This window comes from Streptopelia decaocto (assembly GCF_964273445.1).
Source record: "Streptopelia decaocto genome assembly, chromosome: 2".
Classification (NCBI taxonomy): domain Eukaryota; kingdom Metazoa; phylum Chordata; class Aves; order Columbiformes; family Columbidae; genus Streptopelia; species Streptopelia decaocto.
Genome location: NC_138655.1, coordinates 133,162,926 through 133,184,200, shown reverse-complemented (window position 1 = coordinate 133,184,200; position 21,275 = coordinate 133,162,926). Strand labels below are relative to the sequence as shown.

The following is a 21,275-nucleotide window of genomic DNA, read 5'->3' as shown; positions in this document are numbered from 1 at the left end:
GTCAGAAATGTCACGCACCATAATTAAATGTCTGTTTGGCTTTTATTGGAGATGGAAATGCTAGCTTTAGTTATAAATTTAAACAACCTGTCACAAGGGGAGACTCCACATTTGTATAGTTTAGGCAAGTTTAGCAATTGTGATTGCTCCAGGAAAGACAAATAAACTAATGGAAACTTTTCTATTTCTTAATTGGCTTTGCATTGGGAAAAAAAAAAAAAAAAAAGCTAATGTGGTTATGGTATAGCTTTCATCTGGTTCGGACAAAGCTCTTCACTTTGGTAGCTAAAGTTAGTGTACCAGTATTTTCCATTGCTGTTGCTTAATTTTCACACAGAAATTAACTGAAGACTGCAGTGATCACAGCTTCTAGGTTAAGAGAAGATGCCACTGACAAGTGGCAACAGTCTTCCAGAAAAATGTTTAGTTCAATTTGGCGCAGCTTGCCCTGATGTTGTCCAAGTGGAAATATTCTGCCATCACACTGGTATGCAGAGGCTATTATAGTTTAAGCAAATCCTGCAATTTTTCTACTCAGCTTCAGAAATTTTACTGTGCCCAGATTCCAGCGGAAAATATTTGATCACTCATATGCTTGGACAGAAATTTGTCACCTGGAATAGAAATCAGGGTAAACCTGCCAGCATCCTTATGCAGACAGGCTCTGCAAATATACACTAGGCAAGATCTCTGCCAAATAACTTGTGTCTGGCCAATACCACCTTTCAAATAGTCTGTGAATACCAGTTGCCAATAAAGATTCATTATAACATGTATAGGTAAATATTATTTTAGCTTTTGCATCTACAGTTTTAAGCTTACACAGTAGCAATTCATTTGCTCTCCACATATTACTTGTCTGCAAGTTTCTGTGCAGTAGCCAATCACAATATTCACACTTTTCACTAGCACCTAAACAATATTCTTCTTTTACTTAAAATAGATCACTGTCAGATGCAAGCATTTTCAAGTTATGTTTTTCACTAACACACAAAGTACATACTATGGCTATTTTAAATAGTAATATCACATGTAAAACTTCACAGTAGTTGTTATAATCATCTAAGTCTTTTCCTGATGCACTGCTTTTCAAGAAACTAATCATTTCAGATGGGTCCTATAATCTTTGAACAGAGGTCAATGTATAACGTCTTCTACTTCAGCAAATGTAATCATTTATTAAATTAATGCAAAAAATAATATTATCTCTACATTTCTTATAGTGAAATTTTAAAGCCATTCCCTCAGGCATGGCAGATCCACCAGGATAGTACCAAATAATGCTCTAGGTTACAGTCGTTAAAAAAATAAAAGGATTTTAGAAGGTATCATGTGCCACTCTCTCCATAAATGTTTGCTTAGACATCTTCATTTCCTCTTGTTTAGAAAAAGTCCAGCAACTCAGATTATCTCACTTCTGAATGCTATTTACTTTACCAAAATTTCACCAAACTTGCTCTTGTGAAACTTCTCCAATTTGTAATTTTTACTTCCATTTTACCACTATTTTCACCTATTAGAACTACATAGGAACAATCCAGTGAACAGCTATTAATGTGCGATTCCTAAAAATATGTGATAGCAACAGCATTTAGCATTATTTTTTTTTCCATAACATTGTCCCATTTAGCTGGCAAATTAGGTTGCTTTCTCTTCGCCTTCCTTTTCTTCTGTTACATTCTTTTTTTCCCCTCACTCTTCCCATCACAGAGTCTTCCAGTGACCTTATGTCTTGCTAGTACTTCAGTTATTTGAAGTTCTCTCCTGAAAGCTTCCCTTAGTTTTGCTCATATGTTACTTCAGATTTTCTATGAGGTTTGTTATTTCCTTCCTTCTAGAAATGTTCATAAATTCTAAGGTTTATTTTAGAGCAACCTTTTTCCAGATGAAGTGGGCTAATAAATGAAGTTTTGCCCAGATCACAGGCAAGTGTCCATATGTCCTTGTGTGCAGCAGCCAGGACAAGTAATGGCAAACATTTTATTCCTTTCTAGCACTCTGATCTCCAATTCTTCTGGCTAGTAATTTGTCACAAGCATTGTTTACTAAATCCTCAACACTACTTCAATCTATTCTTACTTTTGCAGAAGACATTGGTGGCTGAACAATTGTTATATCATAAGTAAATATTCCGTCCATTCTTTCCAACAGTAGTAAAGTCTGTTTGTAGTATCAGAGCACTCTTACAGCATGAGAAGGCATCACATTTGGTCCTAGTTGCCAGCAAATTTCATTTTCATGTGCTCCAAAACAAACAAACAAATAAATACATAAATAAATAGATAGATAAATAAATAAATAACTCTCATCACTGTGATCTCAATGAGGATATATTAATCTGTTGTGTATTTGGACATTTTTCTTTAAATAAAGGATATTTCAACAGTTTTTATTTTACTGAAAAGATCTATTGTGTATATCTTGTATAAATAAAATATATTTTATGCTATTATGTAGGTCTCAGTAGATACATCAAGTTTCTATTCCATCACGCTCAGCTCAGATACACCAAGTTTTTGTGCAAGCTCTGTCCTTGTTCTGCTTTTGTATTCCTCTAGATATTATTACCCCCAGCAGAAATTCTATCATCTTTAAGCAGATCCTGCTTTCTTCTCCAAATCCCATCCCTCTCCCCCCACCAACTAAAATGTAGCTTTCCTAACATTATTGTGTGTTTGATTGTCAGCTTGGGTTAAATGTAGTTTAAATTATTTATCCCCTCTGTTTCCAACTAAATTTTGCCTCCTCCTTTCCCCATAACTCTGGGTATCATCATTGCTGCTTGTATATCACCTTCAATTCCCACGTCTACTGAGATTTCCCACATCCACATGTGTGGATTCTTTCCTAACAACATACCTGAGATTAGTTTTACTCATTCACACATCTAGGATTCTCATGCAGGCCCTTGTCTTCTTGTATTTCAGATACGGAAATTCTCTAGGTCAGAATCTTTCTACCTCACTGATGTTTAGTCAGAATACTACTGAAATAAATTAGTGTCTTTGACTGTCCCTTTGGCTACGTCATTTCTCTCTATGTACATCTGCTTTGGTTCTCTTTTGAAAAGTAAGGGAACTTTCAACATTTTAAGGATCTTTTCAGAGTATCCCTCTGTTCCCTGAGCTAATCCTGTTAGCTCCCATTATCAACATGCTCATTTTTTATAGAAATATTTTGTGAATGCTCCTCCAATGGAGCATTGTCCACATTGTCCTAATGCTTGTCCACATTCATCTGCTGCCTTTTATCCCATGGTTACACTGTAGGTGTCTAGGAGCAAGACTACAATTTTGTTCTGGGACCAGACAGTGCCTTGCACAACTGTTACAGTATCTGGTTGCCAACTAGTTTAACTTCAGAGTTAGTAAAGGAAATATTTAATCTTAAGCAGTACATTGCAAACTGTGATTGTAGTGATGAAATATTCTACTACTTGCAGTTCATCTTCTCATTAGTGCATTAACACACTGATTTCCTATGGTAGAGCGAATGCACAGCAAGGTGCTTCAGCACGTCCTTAATGCAATGAAGGTCAAAATGCTCAAATGTTAACAATATGATCCATAGAACACTAAATAAACTTTTGAAAAGTATTTTTCTCTCTAAATATTTTGAATCAGAAATAAGATCCATTTTCATCCTTGAAGAGCATTTAAAGAAAAACAACTCTGAAGAATATTTTAGAAGTGTTTTTTCTTAGTGTGTAACACCTGTAAGTTTAATATAACTGTTTGCATTATGAAAGGGATTTATTTACATTGATGACTCCACAGTTTCTCTCAGTTGTAACAGTAAGAGCAAAACAGGAAAGCAAGTCACTGAACTATCACATTTCATCTAATAACAAGGCAATCTATTCTTCTGTTCAGCAACATACTTCAAAGTGCATATCCAACCAGAATTTTTCAATTTTTTAGCTCCCATTAAAATAAAACGATGAGGTGTTTCATGTAATGCTAAGTGATATTTTTAAGCTAAGCAGTATGAAAATACTGGATAAGAATGAGCTCCAGAGAGCTGGCATTCCTTAAAAAATACCATACATGAATAGTTACACATGCATAATTAAATAATTACACTTGATGGCAGCAATAGCACATAGAGAAGACTATTAATAGCACATAAAATCTGCAGAAATCTTATGAAGACAAATATCCTCCAAAAGTATGAAAAGGTGGCACTTGGTGCAGAATATATTTTACTTTTACATTTCAGCATGACAATTACCATGAAAGAACGGATCAAAGTCAAATGGCACAGCTGGCAGCTTGAGAATAATTTAAGAGGTGTACTGGCAATAGCTTTTTGGTTTCAGTAAGATGGACTGCATTAACTGTAATAGGGAAACGATGGTGGAGAAAAGTCATCCAGCATTCTTGCCTGGCATTAGTACAACATTAGTTGAACAGCAGTTTTGATGACTTCATACCAATTTTAAAGGAGAAAACTTCTGCTAATGAGTATGAACAATATCGATGTCTCCTCTGCAGTTTGGGACAAAACAATAAGCCGACACCACATTTAAGCTTAAATCATAAATTCATGAGCACTTGGGAAATAAGATTAGCATATGTCTATAGTATATCCAACCATGGTTACTCATCATTGTCCCCAAACTACAAAGAGATAATCCATCTGACTAAATACTTCAGAAATCAGGGCAGCTGGGCTGGAAGGATGTAATATAAGATGTGCAGATAATGCTGTATAAACCCAAGGCTTTTCTCCCATTTCCCATACTCACTGCAAAGTTTGAATTTTACTGTATTGCAGCAGTGTGATCACAGAAGTAACTTCTTATCATTCAGTTCCTTTAGAAATGAATTAATAAAAGGAGTCTAGGAGAACATACAGATCCTCCTTACTTTTCCATCCTTACACCCTCTCTCGCAGATCATAACCTGTAACCCTCGGATCAGCTGTGTCCTGAATGAACTGGAGATGGCCTCCTGTGTCTGCATCCAAGCCCCGTGCCATTTCCTTCAACTCCATTTTTAACCTGGCTAATATTTGAACATGCATACACTGTCCAACAAAGAATAATGTTGCATTTGATAATACACTTGACAGTCACCAGTTTCCAAGTCCTTCCCTCAAAGAACACCATGCCTTGAACCAAAGGCAAAAGTGTGACCTGTCTTAGATGAGTTTTCATACAAACAGACATTCAGTAGAAGATCAACCATTTTTTGTTTTGAAAGCTATTAAGCATAGTTTCAGTTTCTTAGCAATTAAGCTAACAACACAGTCCCCTTTCAAACACAATTTTCCAAAGATGATTTGCATTCTAAGGGCTTTGCCTAAGCCAATAGGCAAACATTTGCCCATGCACTAACAGTTCTGAAAATCAGAATCTCTGCTGCCAGATTTATTGTGGGTTCTCTGAAATTACTGGCATATATGTCCTAATATGCACAGTCTAACACATGCAGGTTTTACAGCTGCAGTATGCTTTTGCATAAAGTTTAATACCATGGATTACTGTACATTATAAAGCAAAATAAAATAATGAAGACCATGTAATTTGATCTCCACAAAGATCAAAATAAAACAGCAGAGGATGTGAAGTAGTTGGTTGGGCAGATTTTATGTGAACTGTCTAGGAAAAATGGACCAGTTTTGGTTGCATGCTGCTTTCACAGCTATTATTTTTGTTAGTTTTGCAATCTGATGCTTTTGATTTTTATTTGATGCTAATAAGTTCTGAAAGCCACAGAGTTTACAAAGCCAAAAAAATAAACCTGGATCCACTAAAGATCCTGTTTTACTCTTTCTTAATTCCCCACTAGCCAGGAATGGAACTGTCAGTTTTACATCACTGGAAGGAGCAGATTTGATTCATCTAGCATAGGGGTGTCAAACTCATTTTTATCAGGGACCATATCAGCCTCATGATTGACTTCAAAGGGCCCAATGTAATTTTAGGACTGTATAAATGTAACTACTCCTATACAGGAGTCCCCGATCTAGTGGACTGAGACTTTTTATAAGAACTTGTCAGAAATTAGTAAATACTTAGAAGCTGATAAATAGTTCAATAAGATACTCAAAACTGTCAAGTTAAGATGGCATCAATTCATATAAAAATTAAGGCTATAAAACGTATTTGTTCTCTCACTGTTCTTAATCAGAGTGGCACTGTATAAATTGACATTATAGTGGGAAATAAAGTTATATAAGAATATACAGTGCTACTATTTATACTCATTCATTGTTCTTTGATATAATTCCTTGATAGCTATGCACTACATATACACATAAAACAGAGACTATTTCCCCCACCATAGGTGAACACAGCTCTCCTTCAAGCTAAGTGAGAGTTTTCTAAGACCTTCATGGAGCCTCTACTGAGAATTTCTTACTGTAGATTTCTCTGTTTGAAGTGAGCTACCATTGAGTAATGTATAATGTAATGTATAATGGAAAAAAAAAAATCAGAGTGTGAAAAAGCTGATCTGAATTATGGGCACTAATTCTCCAATACCAAGGACTGTGTTAAAACTGGACAGTGTTTTATATTTATTTTTTTTTAATATCCAGTGTCCCTCTGCTAATAGAAAGCTTCTTATTTCCAAAGGCAAGATGCTCTTATAGTCACTCAGAAAAAACGCTCACTAATCTCTCTCTTCTCTTGGAAGTAGAGATGGCACAATTTTATCAAACAATTTTTTTCTTCAAATATGTCACTTTGAGATTAATGAACTTAAAGCAAGTTGAAGACTTTTGATTTTATTCTAAATTGGGAAGTTTGAATTAAATGTTTTTGTTCCAGGCAATACTTTCTTCTGACATTTGGCTGTTCTTATTTTATATTAGTGGGGAAAAACAAACAAACAAACCCAAAACAAAACCCAAAAAAGATGAAAAGTTTTTGAATGATAGAATGTTAGAATGTTTGTTAGAATGTTAGAATGAAAGATTCTAATTACCTGCCTCCAACCTCCCACTTGTTTGTGTCTGTCTTCCATTTTGCAAAAGAAGTGAAAAGATTTCCAGTTTTCATGGACCTCTGAAGTACTTTGTAGGTTTTATTTTATTTTGATTTGGTTAGTGAACCAGAAAGTAAAGTTTTCCTGTGTCTCTCTATTACTTGAGTCAAAGGGGCAGAACATATTGAATAAAGGCAGTCTGAGACTCCAGCAGAGCTGCAAGTCTTCACTGACCAATTCAAATATTTGGTGAATTGATAGGATAAAATATGTTCACTACAGTTCAGTTATTGACAGAGTGCCATAAAATACCATGAACAATTCTGCCTGGAGCAAATAGATTTGATCAGAAATCTTGGCCTAGGATGCAAACACAAAATTGTTAATACTGGTTCAAATTGTTATTTTTGGAAATATCCCGTGGGTAATATTTTATCTCTCAAGTTTTTAAGTGAATTCCTCTGTGTAAGTCCTCATATCAATCCTCTCCATTTCCTTTTAGTCTCTCTTCCTTTTTCACACATAGAAAAAAAAAATACAAGGGAAGAGAAGGAGAAAGGAAGAGAAGGGCAAAGAAAAGTTAAAACCTGGATCATTTTATTTAGAAAAGTCTCAAATAGTTTTCAGCGTTTTTTTAAAACACAAACTTACAAAAGCATAAGCCACTTTTTAATGCCAGCTGCACATTTCAGACTTCTATCCAGAGGGCATGGCAAATTCTATCAAGTTGTACCATAATTTTTTAAAATTTATGAAGTTCTTCCCAGTTGTTATCTTGGTAACACATTTTTAGGTCTAATTTACAAGTCTGACAGTTGAATTACTGGCTTTTACGTGTTTTATGGTCTGGGGATGCATTTTAATAAGCCTCAGATAACCCCAGAAGACAATTACCATCCATACACATAGTATGGAAGATACATTTGGAAGGGACTCTGCTTAGATCAACACTCTCATTAAAAGCACAGATGGCCCAACAAGATACTAGAATTGGAGTTTGAACGCATCTTGTACTGTGCTACAATGTACTCAGCTGAAGACCAAACAGAACTTAAAAATATGTATACATAAAAATCCCCACATGTTTTCTAAACAAGGTGACTGTTTAATAGGCTTCACTTAAAAGATAGGAATAAAAAATTACCAGGAATTTAACTAGGATGATAGCAGCTCTGCTTACATAGTGCATGGAAGCAAGATAGGCCCTTTTCTATATGCACAAGAGTAGGTATCTATTATAATCTAACTAGATTGTTCACAGACAAAGGCAAGTGGAGATAGATGTGGAGACATGCAGATATAAAACAATGCAGTCAATGGACATATTTGGTTTCTTAACATCCTTTGTTACCTCCACTCTTGACCAGTTCCTAATATCTGACCAGTCTTTGTAAACAACTTAAATGAAGCCCACAAGAAGAGAAATAGATATATCTAGAGATTTATAGTCATATGCAGATGTGCAATGAATGTAATAGCTAAGGACAAAATATAATATCATTTTCTCCATAAAATCTAAAATGTTCAGATAAAACCAGTGATTTTCAACTGTGTATTAGCTTCCCATCAGCAAAACAAATAACCTATTCCAGGCATTTCATGGGCTTCACATTAAGATAAAGCAAACAAATTCTGTCAGGACAGATGTGATCACTCCCAGACTCCACAGGGGGTTGCTGCATTATTTTGCCCTAGTTTCAAGTGATAACTAGAGCTTTACATGTGCTTTTTTCCCATAACACCTATTTCCAACTTTTAAACATACAAAGTGTTTTGTGTGTTCTGCACTAGGGAATCAGTTGTTAAACATAGCATTTGCTAATCTTCTTTCATCAGGCAATTTTTATGTGGCATTGGCAAGAGAAGGAAATTCTAAAACATTCTCTTTGGCTTGCATAATACGCAAATATAAAAATAGATATAGTTTTGTTGCTTTCTTTATACTCCCTGACTCTAAACATCATAGAAAACAGAACTCGTACAAAGGAATGATATAACAAGGCAGTAATAAAGAAAGTAAAGCACAGCACAGATAATGGTTTGATTTTATCTTACTGATCTATTGCCCACTTTTGACAAGAGACACTGGCTGGTTAGAATTCAGCCTGCATTTACCCAGATGTCATGAACTAGTTTTCAGTCTCTGTGGTTATTTCAGGTGCTGCTAGTAGAAAAACAGAGGCTCAGTTTTTACTGTGCTTTTCTTTCTTTGTTGTTCCTAAGCAGCTTCTGAAAAAATAGACTGAGCAAGAGATTTTTTGTTTTCAATCATCAATTCAAACAAAATACATTATAGAATATTTTGAGTTAATTTCTGCTTTCCTAAAAATTGATTCGGCTTTCCAACAGCCTATGTTACAGCCCAGTTCTGTGGGTCCTACACAGACATTCTGCTACAGAAATGCTAAGTTTTCACAGCTGCCATGTTCTGCTCACTGTTACAGAAGTGGGAAGGTACATTTATGGGAAGAAGAATCTTGTACCTCCATTTTGCTTGCAAGATATATAAACTGAGTAACCCTGGACTCTATGTAATTTTTACATTTGGATTTTCTTTATTTAAATATTATGAGACAAAAATATCTTCAATGCTTTAACCACTAGGCTGGTTCTTTGTGGTCGCCTTGTGTGTGCCAAAACCAGATCTATTCCACATCAGAAATAGCTAGATTAATTAAAATTATCATCTCCAGAAAGTTAAGTCAATCTCTCTGCCAGTCATGCGGAGGATAAAATTCAAACTAAGCCATCTGCATTTATAGTCTTGCAAACAAGGGCACAGCTCTGCTCTCTAAGATTAGGATAATTCCCACCTGCCAGGCACAACAGTTTTGGTGGCAGACCACCTGATTTTAGAAAGAAGCCTACTAATTTTCCTATCAGGTTGTGTTAACACTTCCTGCTCCAGCAGGGGGATTGGACTAGATGATCTTTTGAGGTCCCTTCCAATCCCAAACATACTGTGATACTGTGATACTGTGATATAGGCAGATGAGCTTTAGAGGATAAAGACAGCTTGGCCACAGTGTACACACACACCCCAGCTGTGAGCGGTGGGGCTGGAAGGCTCCTCGCACTGGGGTGCTTGGCACAGTTGAGGGACACAGTCTGATGGATGCAGAAGGTATCTTCTGCTTCTCCCCACACCATGTATGTGGACGGAAAATCTCAGCAAGCATGCCCGTGTCCTACATTCAGCACACAGCAATCACTCATCTTACTCTTGCCTTTGACTCTTAGAGATTGCAATGTGCTTTACTCTATATTTTAAATCAACTTTGAATGTAAAATAAGTGTAAACTGACCAGTAAGGACTGACTTTATCAAGCATAGAAAGCATTAGTCTGCTCTGCCTTTACATCTCCCCTACAGAATCCAAATGGCACAGGGTCTTTCTCTCACTCCAGTGTATGCCAGCAGTGCTTGTGTTGTGATGCAGAGGTGCCTCTGTTCTTATATCCATGACTAATACTACAAATAAGGCACTCCTTCATTGGAAGTACTTTTTTAAAGCACTTTAAAAGAAGAAGAAAAAAAAAAAAAAAGTCACTCTACAGATCAGTTTTCCTAACAGTACTACCTCTGCAGAAGAAATCCAGGTATGAAACCAATATACGCATTTGTGCATTAACAAAAAAAATGTCAGTTTATACTCCAGTACTGGAACTGCAATTACAGAGACAGAAACGTTTACCCATGTGGAGTATCTCAGTTGTCACCAGGGATTAATATCGGTGAAGCAATTCACTGGTATGGAGATTTCTATTATTAACCATGTGTTATTATGATGTAGAAAAGAATGCAGTTTTATGGGGTTTATAGCATTACTGGCATTTAGAAAAATTATGCTTTGATTTATGAAACCAGTCCGTAATGCAAATTAGTAACAATGTGTGTGAAATGGCAGAGTTTCATTTTTACAAAGATATGAGATGTATGAGATGTATAACTGAACATTAATAAATTAATTTGGCATGGTTGTTATCTTTAAAATGCAAACATTGCATACAGATACAAGCCAATTACTAACTGCTTTCAACTAAGAAGGGTCAGAAAATAAACTTTACAACTCTCAATGTGAGTGTTTGCAGAACAAAACACAAAATTTCCGACAGTATGTGACAATATATCCATCTTCAGAGTACCACCTTTGCTTCATCTTTGTATGCTTCTGATTTCTATTAAGTATGACTACCTCCTTGTCTTGTCAAGCAATTAAAGTGACAAAAGTAATAGCAGATGCCTCTTTCATAGCTAAAACTACGGCAAGCAGATCATAGCTTGCATTTTATTACAACCACTCTAAACAGCCTAATAATTGCAAGGTAATTGAAAAGATCCTGATAATAAACCACCAGTTTACTTTTATCAAACAAAATAAATATATAACCCAATTCAGACCTCATTTTAATGACACATTAGATGGTTTCCAACTTGTCTTGATTTTTGTTTTATTTTATGATTGTAAATAAACCCTGGAAAATTCCTCCCCCGATTTTACCACCTGAAACTGCAGCTGTTGGCTGACACTATCAAAGCCTCACAATTCCGAACTCACGTGCAAATCTCATCAAGTGCAGACACTTCTAATTGATTCCAGAAGTTTTTCTTTTGCTAAGATCAGTGGGCAGAAGAAGAATAATGAGCAGCTTTTAAGCAGAGGGGGGAGGGTGTCGAGCTCGAGGAGTGGAGATTTTAAAAGCTCCAGCTTGGCTGCTCTGCCAGAAATGCGGAGCAATTTTACGGTCAATTGGCCAGAGCATCTGGAACTATACATCATAGTTTTTAGTTGATGGTGGTGAAGCCGACTTTCAAACTGGCTAAGTCTAAAATCAGTAATGATTCTGCTGTCACACCTAAGTGGAAACCAACTTAATCTACTGCCAGATTTTACTGTGACTTTTTCTAAGGGACATTACTCCCCTTAGGGCAGTTGTCAAGAATATTAAAAGTCCAGTCCCTGGGTTACACTGCATGGTATAGAAGACTTTTTTGAAAGAAGCTAACATAGAAATTACAGATTACAACTCGTGTTTGTTTAATTCCATGTGTGTTGACAAGGCTTTTTATCATAAGGGAGTAGAGGTTCCTTCCATCCCCAGCTTCATTTCTAAAATACATTCCAAGTACACCAGCAAATCTAGTTAGGGCACAAAAACTGCATAAATGCTGAGGTCATAAATCACAGCACAGGGCATGGAGCTTTCCCCTTAATGGAAACCAAATATGGGATATGCAGCTCTTTGAAATGGGGCACAGATGATCATAACAAGGGACCAAGGTAAAACGCTACAAAGCTGAAAACTATCGTTGATGTGGAAATAAGTTCTTATGAGTAAATGTTTGCTTTAAGTCAGTACTCATAAGTCAGTATTCCAACACTGGTAAATTACACTAAGAAACAAGTGAGCTAACAGCAAGTCTTTGTACGATGAAAGGAGAAATAAGTAGCGTGGCAATATATCAAATTAAGAGGGACTGCTGTGGAACACAGAATATAGTGCAAATCAGTTCTTTAATAAAGAGATATTATATATTCTATCCAGACAAATTAGCCAACACACTCATAAGAAATACCAGAATTTTAAGAAAGATCAGAGGAACAGTCCAGTTGGTACAGAATACCGTCTCCAAAAGTTATTGGAACAGCTGCATCTATCAAGTTTAGATACTCTGGAGGAGTAAATAAACAATTTGACCACAACGAAGTTCATTTCTGCCTTCGTTAGTTAAGGGCTGAATTATACTCCGCAGCACAAGATTTCATATATATTCCAGATTTGGTTATATTTCTAATGCACCACATGCCCACATAAAACAGAAAATAAAACAAGTTATTCATTCAAAATATCACTTCTGTACACAACCCCTCTTTTTCTCTCTTTCCCCCATTGAACATCATCCTAGATTTTTATCCTTCCTACCTGTAAATTAATACATGCCTGCAAATGCTTTCATAGCCAGGCAGCCAGAAAGTTGCAATGCAAGAGGAGTCTGGATGAAGAGATTTACTCTCAGATATAACGCCTTAGCTGAAACAAAGGTAAAAGACAAACAAGTACATCAAGCCAGACATCTGTGTTTCCTCCTCCAGCTTCCTGACTCCTAGCCTCTTAGTTTAAGAGCCTTTCTCAGTACTGACTTGCAGCCACTATGAGGTTTGGTGAAAATATCTAACACGAGTTCCAACAACACGTCAATGGCTCTCTTTTCTGCTTGCTCCTCATTAGTACTACTCTCAAATAACAGCCAGTGCTTGACCAAAGTCAGCTCATGGAATATGCTAGCCAATGCCAAATGAGAGCAGTTGGATGGAAACACTTTGAAGAGGTGCTGCATCATCACGGATTTATTTTTACATATCATGCCTGCTGAACTGTCACATAACTGAACACACAAGCAATGTTTTCTCCTACCTCCAGGTGGTTAGGAGACTCCAAGGCCCAGTCTGACAGAAAATTATTTGGCTTTAGTAATACACACGATCATCACATTACACAGGCATGAAGTAACCAGCCTAAAGAAAATTAGTTAGTATAGGATGTGGCAGCACAGATCCTCAAACAGACGCAGGTTAGCTCCTTGGTTTACTGTCTATAACCAGCTAAATACAGTATCTCTGCCCCTATCATAAAGGTTTTCAGTAACCTCCTCCCAAAACCCTATGTTCTTCAGATCTAAACATTTCCTCAAGCATCACAGTTTTTTTTCTCAAACAAAAAAGCTTCTTTGATCTAACCACCCATATGAAATACATAAAGCACAAAGAACAGAAAATGCACACTGACAAATTTTTGTTGTTCCACTTCCCATAAAGAAAAAAAAGTCACTTTTCTAACTCTGATAGCTTCAGACTATTGTCTTGTTTGGAGAAGTAAACTAGGAGTATGTCCCCAGGAATATACCTTGGAAGGACTTCAAATACAATAGCAAGGAGAATAATACATTTAAACGACCATAAAAATAATATGGTCTTCAAATGAGACCAAGATAGGTAACACATAACTTCAAAGTATCAATAGACACAGTATTATGCTTAATGTAGCGTGAACAAAATGAACAACAATATTAAGATTGTAGCTTTAGCAAAAACAGAAATCTTTTTTCCTTATACAACTTCAGCTTCATTTTACTCCCACCTTCTCTGGACCTCAGCATTAAGAATCCTTCTTGCACCACAAGTTGCATCAATTTACTTATCTGAAGAAAAATCTTTGACAGCATCAGGCAGAGCAGCTGGCCAACCCAATCAGCTGGGCAGGAGGGAAGGAGCTAGAGCCAGAGGGCAGGACTGCTCCTCCTGCTGGAATTGCAATCATTAGCTACTTTTTTTCACACTCATCTGAACTAATTTAATGGCAAAATAGGAAAGGCTGACTCCTTGTTTCCTCTGCTCTTCTGTCTCATGTTCCCCTGGTTTTCTATAATTTCTTCATATTTTCCTTCAAGTTTTCACCTCAAATACAGCAGTTCTGGTAAGTGTCAGACCTTTTTGTGAGCAAAAAGCAATCATTTGCAGTTTAAATCACCTATTTTTACTAGTTGGAGTACCCTGCAAATAGTACTGCAAGAGTATTTACTTCTGAAATCTTATCTACTGTTTCTAAAATATTAATGAGAACTATGAACATATGAAACACAGTCACAGAAGAAAACAACACAGAGTCACATACTTTTTCACTAATGATTCAACATGCTGTATGGCAAAATCAGTGTTGCACTTATCTGCTGCAATGTGCACCATTAATTTAAGAATGTTTTGACAGAATTAATTGTTAAATACTAGACACACTGAGTGGGGTGATCATCCACTTGCAGTTAATTTTTCTTGATCCCTAAATAGTGCCCTGAATTGCATAATTTATGGACTCAAAAAAAAAAAATTCAACAGAAATTATTTTACATGATGTAATGCATTCATTATTATTGCTCATGAATAATGGATTACTAAAAAATTGTTTCTTTGGTAACATATAAGGAGGACATTATTTAAGTATAATGCAGATTATGAGTACTGAAAATATAACATTAAAAAGATCGAAGCCAGATAAATCAGCATGTATGTTAAAGATCAACTATGTTTATAAGGGAAACAAAAGGATTAAATCACTTAATTTACACCTCTTAAAAATTGTAAGTGGATTTGAAAGAGAAATAGAGTAAAGTAAGTTGAAAAATAAGCACATAACAATTACTAGGACATATGCAGCAGAAATTAAAATTGCTTATGAGATAGTTCTATGTTTATGGGCCTCACAAGATCCTCAAATCTATCTAAACTATTATGCTGTGAAGGACAGATAACCTGAACGGAACGGAAAGCATTTTAAGGACAAATTTTAGACCTAATTTCTGGGAAAACCTTTTAGTTATCTATTTACTTATTTATTATGCTTCTAGTATCTGCTGGTTCAAAATGATCAGATAAATATAGAGCTAAAACATTATTATTTGAAGACTTTTCAACATGACTTGACAAATCTCTGGCACTTTCCCTTTCCTCAGAATTTTTTTATCATAAATTCCATTATAACAACATTATCACACCTAAGAACAATCCTACCATGAATCCAAAAAATGCAGCACAAGTGGAACAATTAATAGAGGACCCTTTGAAGTTCATCTCAAACATCACAAAAGCTATTAGTATCAGAAACTTTTTGATTTATGATAAAATGTAAGTCTCTAGAGTTGAAATATTGACATTACTCTGAAGCATAATCTATTCCAGTTTCACTGATAGCATTTGGAAGACATATATTCTTCCAGTATTTTCAAAGAAAAATATGTGAGCAAGGTACTCCCTTTTCTTGTTAAAAATGGCCAAACAAGGGTCTAAAAAAAGAGTAAGAGAGAAGTATAATTTAAAGGATAATAGTAAAAACAGTAGACAGAATAAAGGATAGGAAAGTACAATAAGGAATAACTGGAGATGGAAAAGAAGTTAAAATTTTAATGACACATAAAGAACAGAGTAAGACCAACTTCATTTTATTTGCTCCTTCATGGCAGAATAGAAAGCTGTATACTTCCATGCAAACAATACAAATAAAAATCTGATGATTTTATTTTTACTCATTTCTTAAGAAGAGCCACATTTACATATGCACACACACACCTCAGCAAGGCAAGTATATGTGGGGTTTGGGGTTGTTTTGGTTGGTTGGTTTTTATTCAGGGTGTATATTTTGACATATAATTCTCCAAATTCAATTAGAATAATTAATGTCTGAGAGACGTATCTCAAAGGCAATAGAATTAATCACCAAATTTTAGAATTCTCGCTTCAAGCATATCTACTGTAGTAGACTACTCAGTAAATGATGAAAAACATTTTTCAAATTATATTTAAGCAAGTCTAATCCTTAACATATCTGCTGAGTTCTGGCAGACTCTTATCAAAGGAATTCAAGAACTGTTTGATTTTTATATATATATATATATATATATATACATACACACCAGAGCTTTGACAATGTAACAATATGGGAAAAAATCAAAATGACTCTTGATTAGTGGCATTTACCTACCTTTAAATATTATCAAATAGTTATTGTTTCCTCTCTCAGGTAAAAAGACAAAAGAGGAAAAAAAAAAAAAAAGACCCACAATAGCATAAGATATTTTTCTACTCTCCTGCTGCCTGATGTTTTAGAAAAGCAGGAAAATCATCAGCAGTACCAGAAACCTCCAATTAGTAAAGTTGCCATTGATTTTGCAGGTGTTTCAAATTGAAGGAAACATTTTGAACTCTGTTTGAATCTTAATCCTTACAGTGTTACTTAATTTTTTTTTCTGTTTTTATGCAAAAAAAGGTAACTTTCTGATAACAGTTCTGCAAGTCTAGCAAACTGTTCATAAACTTTCTGATAACTACCTTTGCTGCTAACCAGCACTAGGCAGCTTGGGAATGTTATTCAGACGAGAATCATATTAATGCTTCAGTGGTACTTAATTCAGATAATATTGAAAGAGTTATTATTAAATACTAACTGTAATGAAATAAGGAAAAGGTAGATTAAAAAGCAAAAGTCACAAACAGGATAAAAATAAGTCCTAAGAACACAAAAGCAACCATATTTAATCAGAACAAAGGTATATTTAGTCCAGGATCCTATTTTTGTCAATGGCTTAAAGTCTGTTTCTGAGGATAAGTACAGAAAAAAAATTATATTTAAGACCCTTACAGCCTCCAAGCATTTTCAGATTTGTCCCATGAAAGGTGAGTTAATCAATTCAGCAACATATTTCTGCTATTCCCTTCAAAGCATATAACCACTGATATATTATTTTTGCAAGAAATTTTAAATACACATTTTCCTGACATTTTCAATGTAAACTGTCATCTCTGTAGCAAACTCCAATGTTTTCCTTACAAGTTAATAATAAAAAGTGAAAAATACAGAGATAAGAAAAAAATTAATATTCTACTCATATAGTATAATCGAATATAAGGAAGAAAAGTATAAATGTTTAGCGTTCTTTTTTTTTCTAAAAAGATAAATAAATTTAGGGTCATCAGCATAGACATTTCAAAATAAACATCTTACCTCATATGCATAGCCCAAGGAAGAAAACTGACTCCTTAAGTGGCCAAGTTTATACACACCTATGAAAACTAAGCAGCGGATGATTTCCAAAATTCCTGCTTTGGGCCTAGAAATGGGAAGTAATTCAGATTAACATCTTCTCTTTTCTTCTTGGTTAACTTCAATGAAAAAGAGAATGTAGAAATAGTTTGTCATGTTCTGCAATTATACCAAGTCGTCTTTCTTAACCTTATAGAGAAGTTTTTATTGTAACTAACTTGTATGGACTTATTACACTGAATTTGCCAGGGGTGAGAATACACATACTCACAACCTATATATGAGCTCACACAAATTTAGATATATATATAGCTATTGAGTTTTGCTCTCAAAAATGACTAAAAAAAAATCCTGAAAGCTGACATGTGAGTAGTTCAGAATAATTTCATCCGTTTCTGTAAATTATTACTAATTCATGTTATTATTTCCTTACATTAATACACATCTAAGCATATTGACAGATTTTGACCGACCCTGAAATAAATTGTTCGATAAACACAAGTGGAAGGTATTCCTTTCTGAAAACAAAATGAAGAGCAGTTGTGAAGAGGAACTGGTACCTCAGTCTCAAAGGAAGCTTCTATTCCACATTTCTGTTCTGGCAGGGCAAATAGTTTATCTGTAAGAAACTGTAGCTGCTCTTTACTCTTCTATAGGGTCATGGTGCCCATATAGATGACTTCCAGAGTGTATATCTCACTGGGCTTGTGTATTCAATATCCAATTTGTTTTGAATTCATACTGATTAAATTTATTCTCAAGTCTACACCATCCTTCACATAATTTTGAGTCTAGTCTGAACTACACTGTGTGCTTTTCATATACAATCACTGTATCAGACCCCTAGGGTGAGCTACACAGAACGGGCACAATATGACTGGAGCTTGAGCTTGAAGAGCCTTGTACAGCCTGCAGGTCTCACTGGCCCACCAGTGTCCCAAACCCAGAGGTGTGAAACCAACAAATACAGGCACAAAGGGTGCCATTAGTAGCCCACCCCATAACTTTTTGCAAGGGACAATATAGATATAACCACTAATTGCTATGGGAACATGCCTGGGTTTAGGTGCTGGCTAGTCATGGATTATTTTCTAGTCAACAGACAGGAATATATCTGTCTGAGTGTATCTATATTTTTTTATCAATATAATTTCTGACACAAGTGGGATTTCCATATAATGAGAAATAATGCATAATGAGAGGAGAAAAGCAAAACAAAAATGTTTTGTATCTTACCTGTTCTCCATAAGTAGTCCAAATGAGGTCAAGGACAGAATGATAAAGCCAATTCTCAGGAGAATAGTTCCCTGTGATAACATCTGTTAAAAAGCAGACAAAGCATTAATTTAGAGTGGTTTTCTGAAGAGAAACTGAGTTTTAACAGAACAGTAGCTTAGTAGCCCCAGCTTCCTCACTCAGTGATGTTAGTGTCTGCTTTTAAACTAATTCGATACTTCACAACAAAGCTATCTGCTCTGGATAGCACACTTATCTGGAATAACCACTTTTATAGATGCTTTCTGAATGTTGTATTTCCAAAATAATGTTTAGGATATTCCCTTCCGCACTATGTGATTTCCTGAAGTTACTTGACTTCCCTATGTCTTTACCCAAGAGGGAACCAACTTATTTCTAGACGAAAAATCCCAGAAGCCCAGTTCTTTTTTCTTCATCTTATTTTACCAGATCTTTACAACAGTCGCCTATGGAACCCAATGGATACCAAAGCCAAGACACTGGTGAGAATAAGAATTCACATGACGTGACAATATGACCATATTGAAAAGAAAACAAAATTAAAGTTGTCCCTTCATGAAATCTCGACACTTGGTTCCCAATTCAGCAAAACTTTGACTCATGCAATTAACCTCAATCAGACTTAAAACACTTTTAAACATTGGCATGTGTGTTAGTACTTGGATGAATAGCAACATGAGGATTTATGTCCTTAAAATTTACATTGAAATTATAAAAAACCAAAACTAAACAGGAAAACAGAAATTATTTTCATTGGAAGTTTGATTTTTTAATTTTAATTTATTAAATATTTTTTGTGTTCTGCACATCTGCCTTTGAACATCAAATATTTAATCAGTTTTCTTGTTCTCTCCCTGACTTTCTTTCAAATATTAGTTTTGAAAAGCCTTTGTTTTTTCATTAAAAAAAAAAAAGAAAACAAAACTAAGAAAAAAAACAACCAACCAACCAACAAAAAAGCAGTGGATCTGGCTGAGTTATAGGACTCCTTTCTGCTTTCAATAGCAATGAGGTTTATGAACAGCATCTTTCACTTCAAGATTGTAGGCACTGGAAAAAAGAAAAATCTGTTTGTCTGGCCTCATTTAAATAAATCCCACTCAGTGACATGCCCACCTTCCTTTGGTGGTGGCCCCTACCCCTCAAAGAGATCTAAGGTAAGTATCTGTGAGTGTGGGAGGCCACAGGAGGATACACTCAAGTTTTACAGCTGTGTGAACTTAGAGTGCCCATGTTTGCAAAACACATCAAACCACACACTCAGGCTGGGTAGTTTTCTGTTGTTTTACTGAAGAGTCACAAGCACCTACCTAGATATCCTTAACAAACAGTTACTGAACAAAGAAAACACAATCCCAGCAATGAATGAGCTAAACAGCAGCCTCACAGGTTACAAGCCAGAACACTCTTCTCAGAAACTACACCTGTCAAGACACTCTGTTGCACAGATTTATACTAGGATAGATCAAACTTATTACTGCATTCCTACATTTCAAATCTGTTCCATCTCTCCTTATGACAAACTTACAAAACCCCAGACTGATGATTACCACCATAAGCACCTCATATGTAAACCTTAAGAAATTATATTCTTTATACTTTTCTTACCCTCTTACTCTGGGCATCTGTTATTCCACAGGAGAAAGGATATTGAGCAAGATATTGAACCCTGGGGGGACTACGTATAGCAGCTATCTGTTGAGAGTCAATGCTCTAAGGGGCTTATAGTTGTTTATCAAAGTTTGTATCACTTGGAATACACTTGCAAATTCCAGAGACAAGTTTTAAAGTTTGTTAATAGAAAATTAAATTGAGGTTGCTCTTTTTGAAAGCTTTAGTTTCTAGAATCTAAAAATCTCCCAGATACCCTAAGTTTAAAAGACTTTCCACTGTTAACATGAAGCAATTAGTTTTGAAGTGACAACATTTTTGGACAGACCTCTTTTAAAAAAATCAGGCACTGACTCTATTTATTTTAATAAAATGAGTAGTTCTTAAACTGCTAATGTAGCCACAGTAAGTTCAATTCCCACTTCAGCGTCCTGTAGAAACTGGGTCATACAAAAATTCAAGAAGTGAGGAAAGAAAAACATGATTTGGCACAGGCATAAGGGAACTCACCCATAAATTTCTTAGAAATGCTTTGATATGTTTTTCAGTGATTGTTACTTGTCAAATAAAGGCATTTGCCAGGGAACTAGGACTGGAATTCAAGACTTGCCTCCTTAGACTGCCCTCACTTTTAAGTTGGATGATCATACCTTTTTTAAACGTAGTCCTTCTGGCCAGGTGTGTTTGATTTTGCCTTGTGTTTCCAGTGCAATGCACTAGCTTCTACAGACTGCCTTAAAATATTTCCACAGTGGTAGGGCACTATTCTGAGAAAAAGAAGCTAAGTTTTGTAACCCACTTAGGCCGGAAAGAGAACTGAATATCAAATCCAAATTTCAAGCAAGTAATGTAATTGCTACACTAAAATATATGACTTAAATCACAC

At 35.5% G+C, this 21,275-nt stretch overlaps 1 protein-coding gene across 1 annotated transcript in view; it reads right to left on the bottom strand.

Annotated features, from left to right (window-relative positions):
• AGMO (alkylglycerol monooxygenase) overlaps positions 1-21,275 on the bottom strand; it is a 186,176-nt gene that overhangs the window by 59,123 nt on the left and 105,778 nt on the right. The window contains exons 11-12 of the mRNA XM_082045599.1: positions 18,758-18,840; positions 17,483-17,588 (exon numbers count right to left, since the gene is read on the bottom strand). Of these exons, the coding sequence (XP_081901725.1) occupies positions 17,483-17,588; positions 18,758-18,840 (189 nt within the window). The remainder of the gene's footprint in view (positions 1-17,482; positions 17,589-18,757; positions 18,841-21,275) is intronic.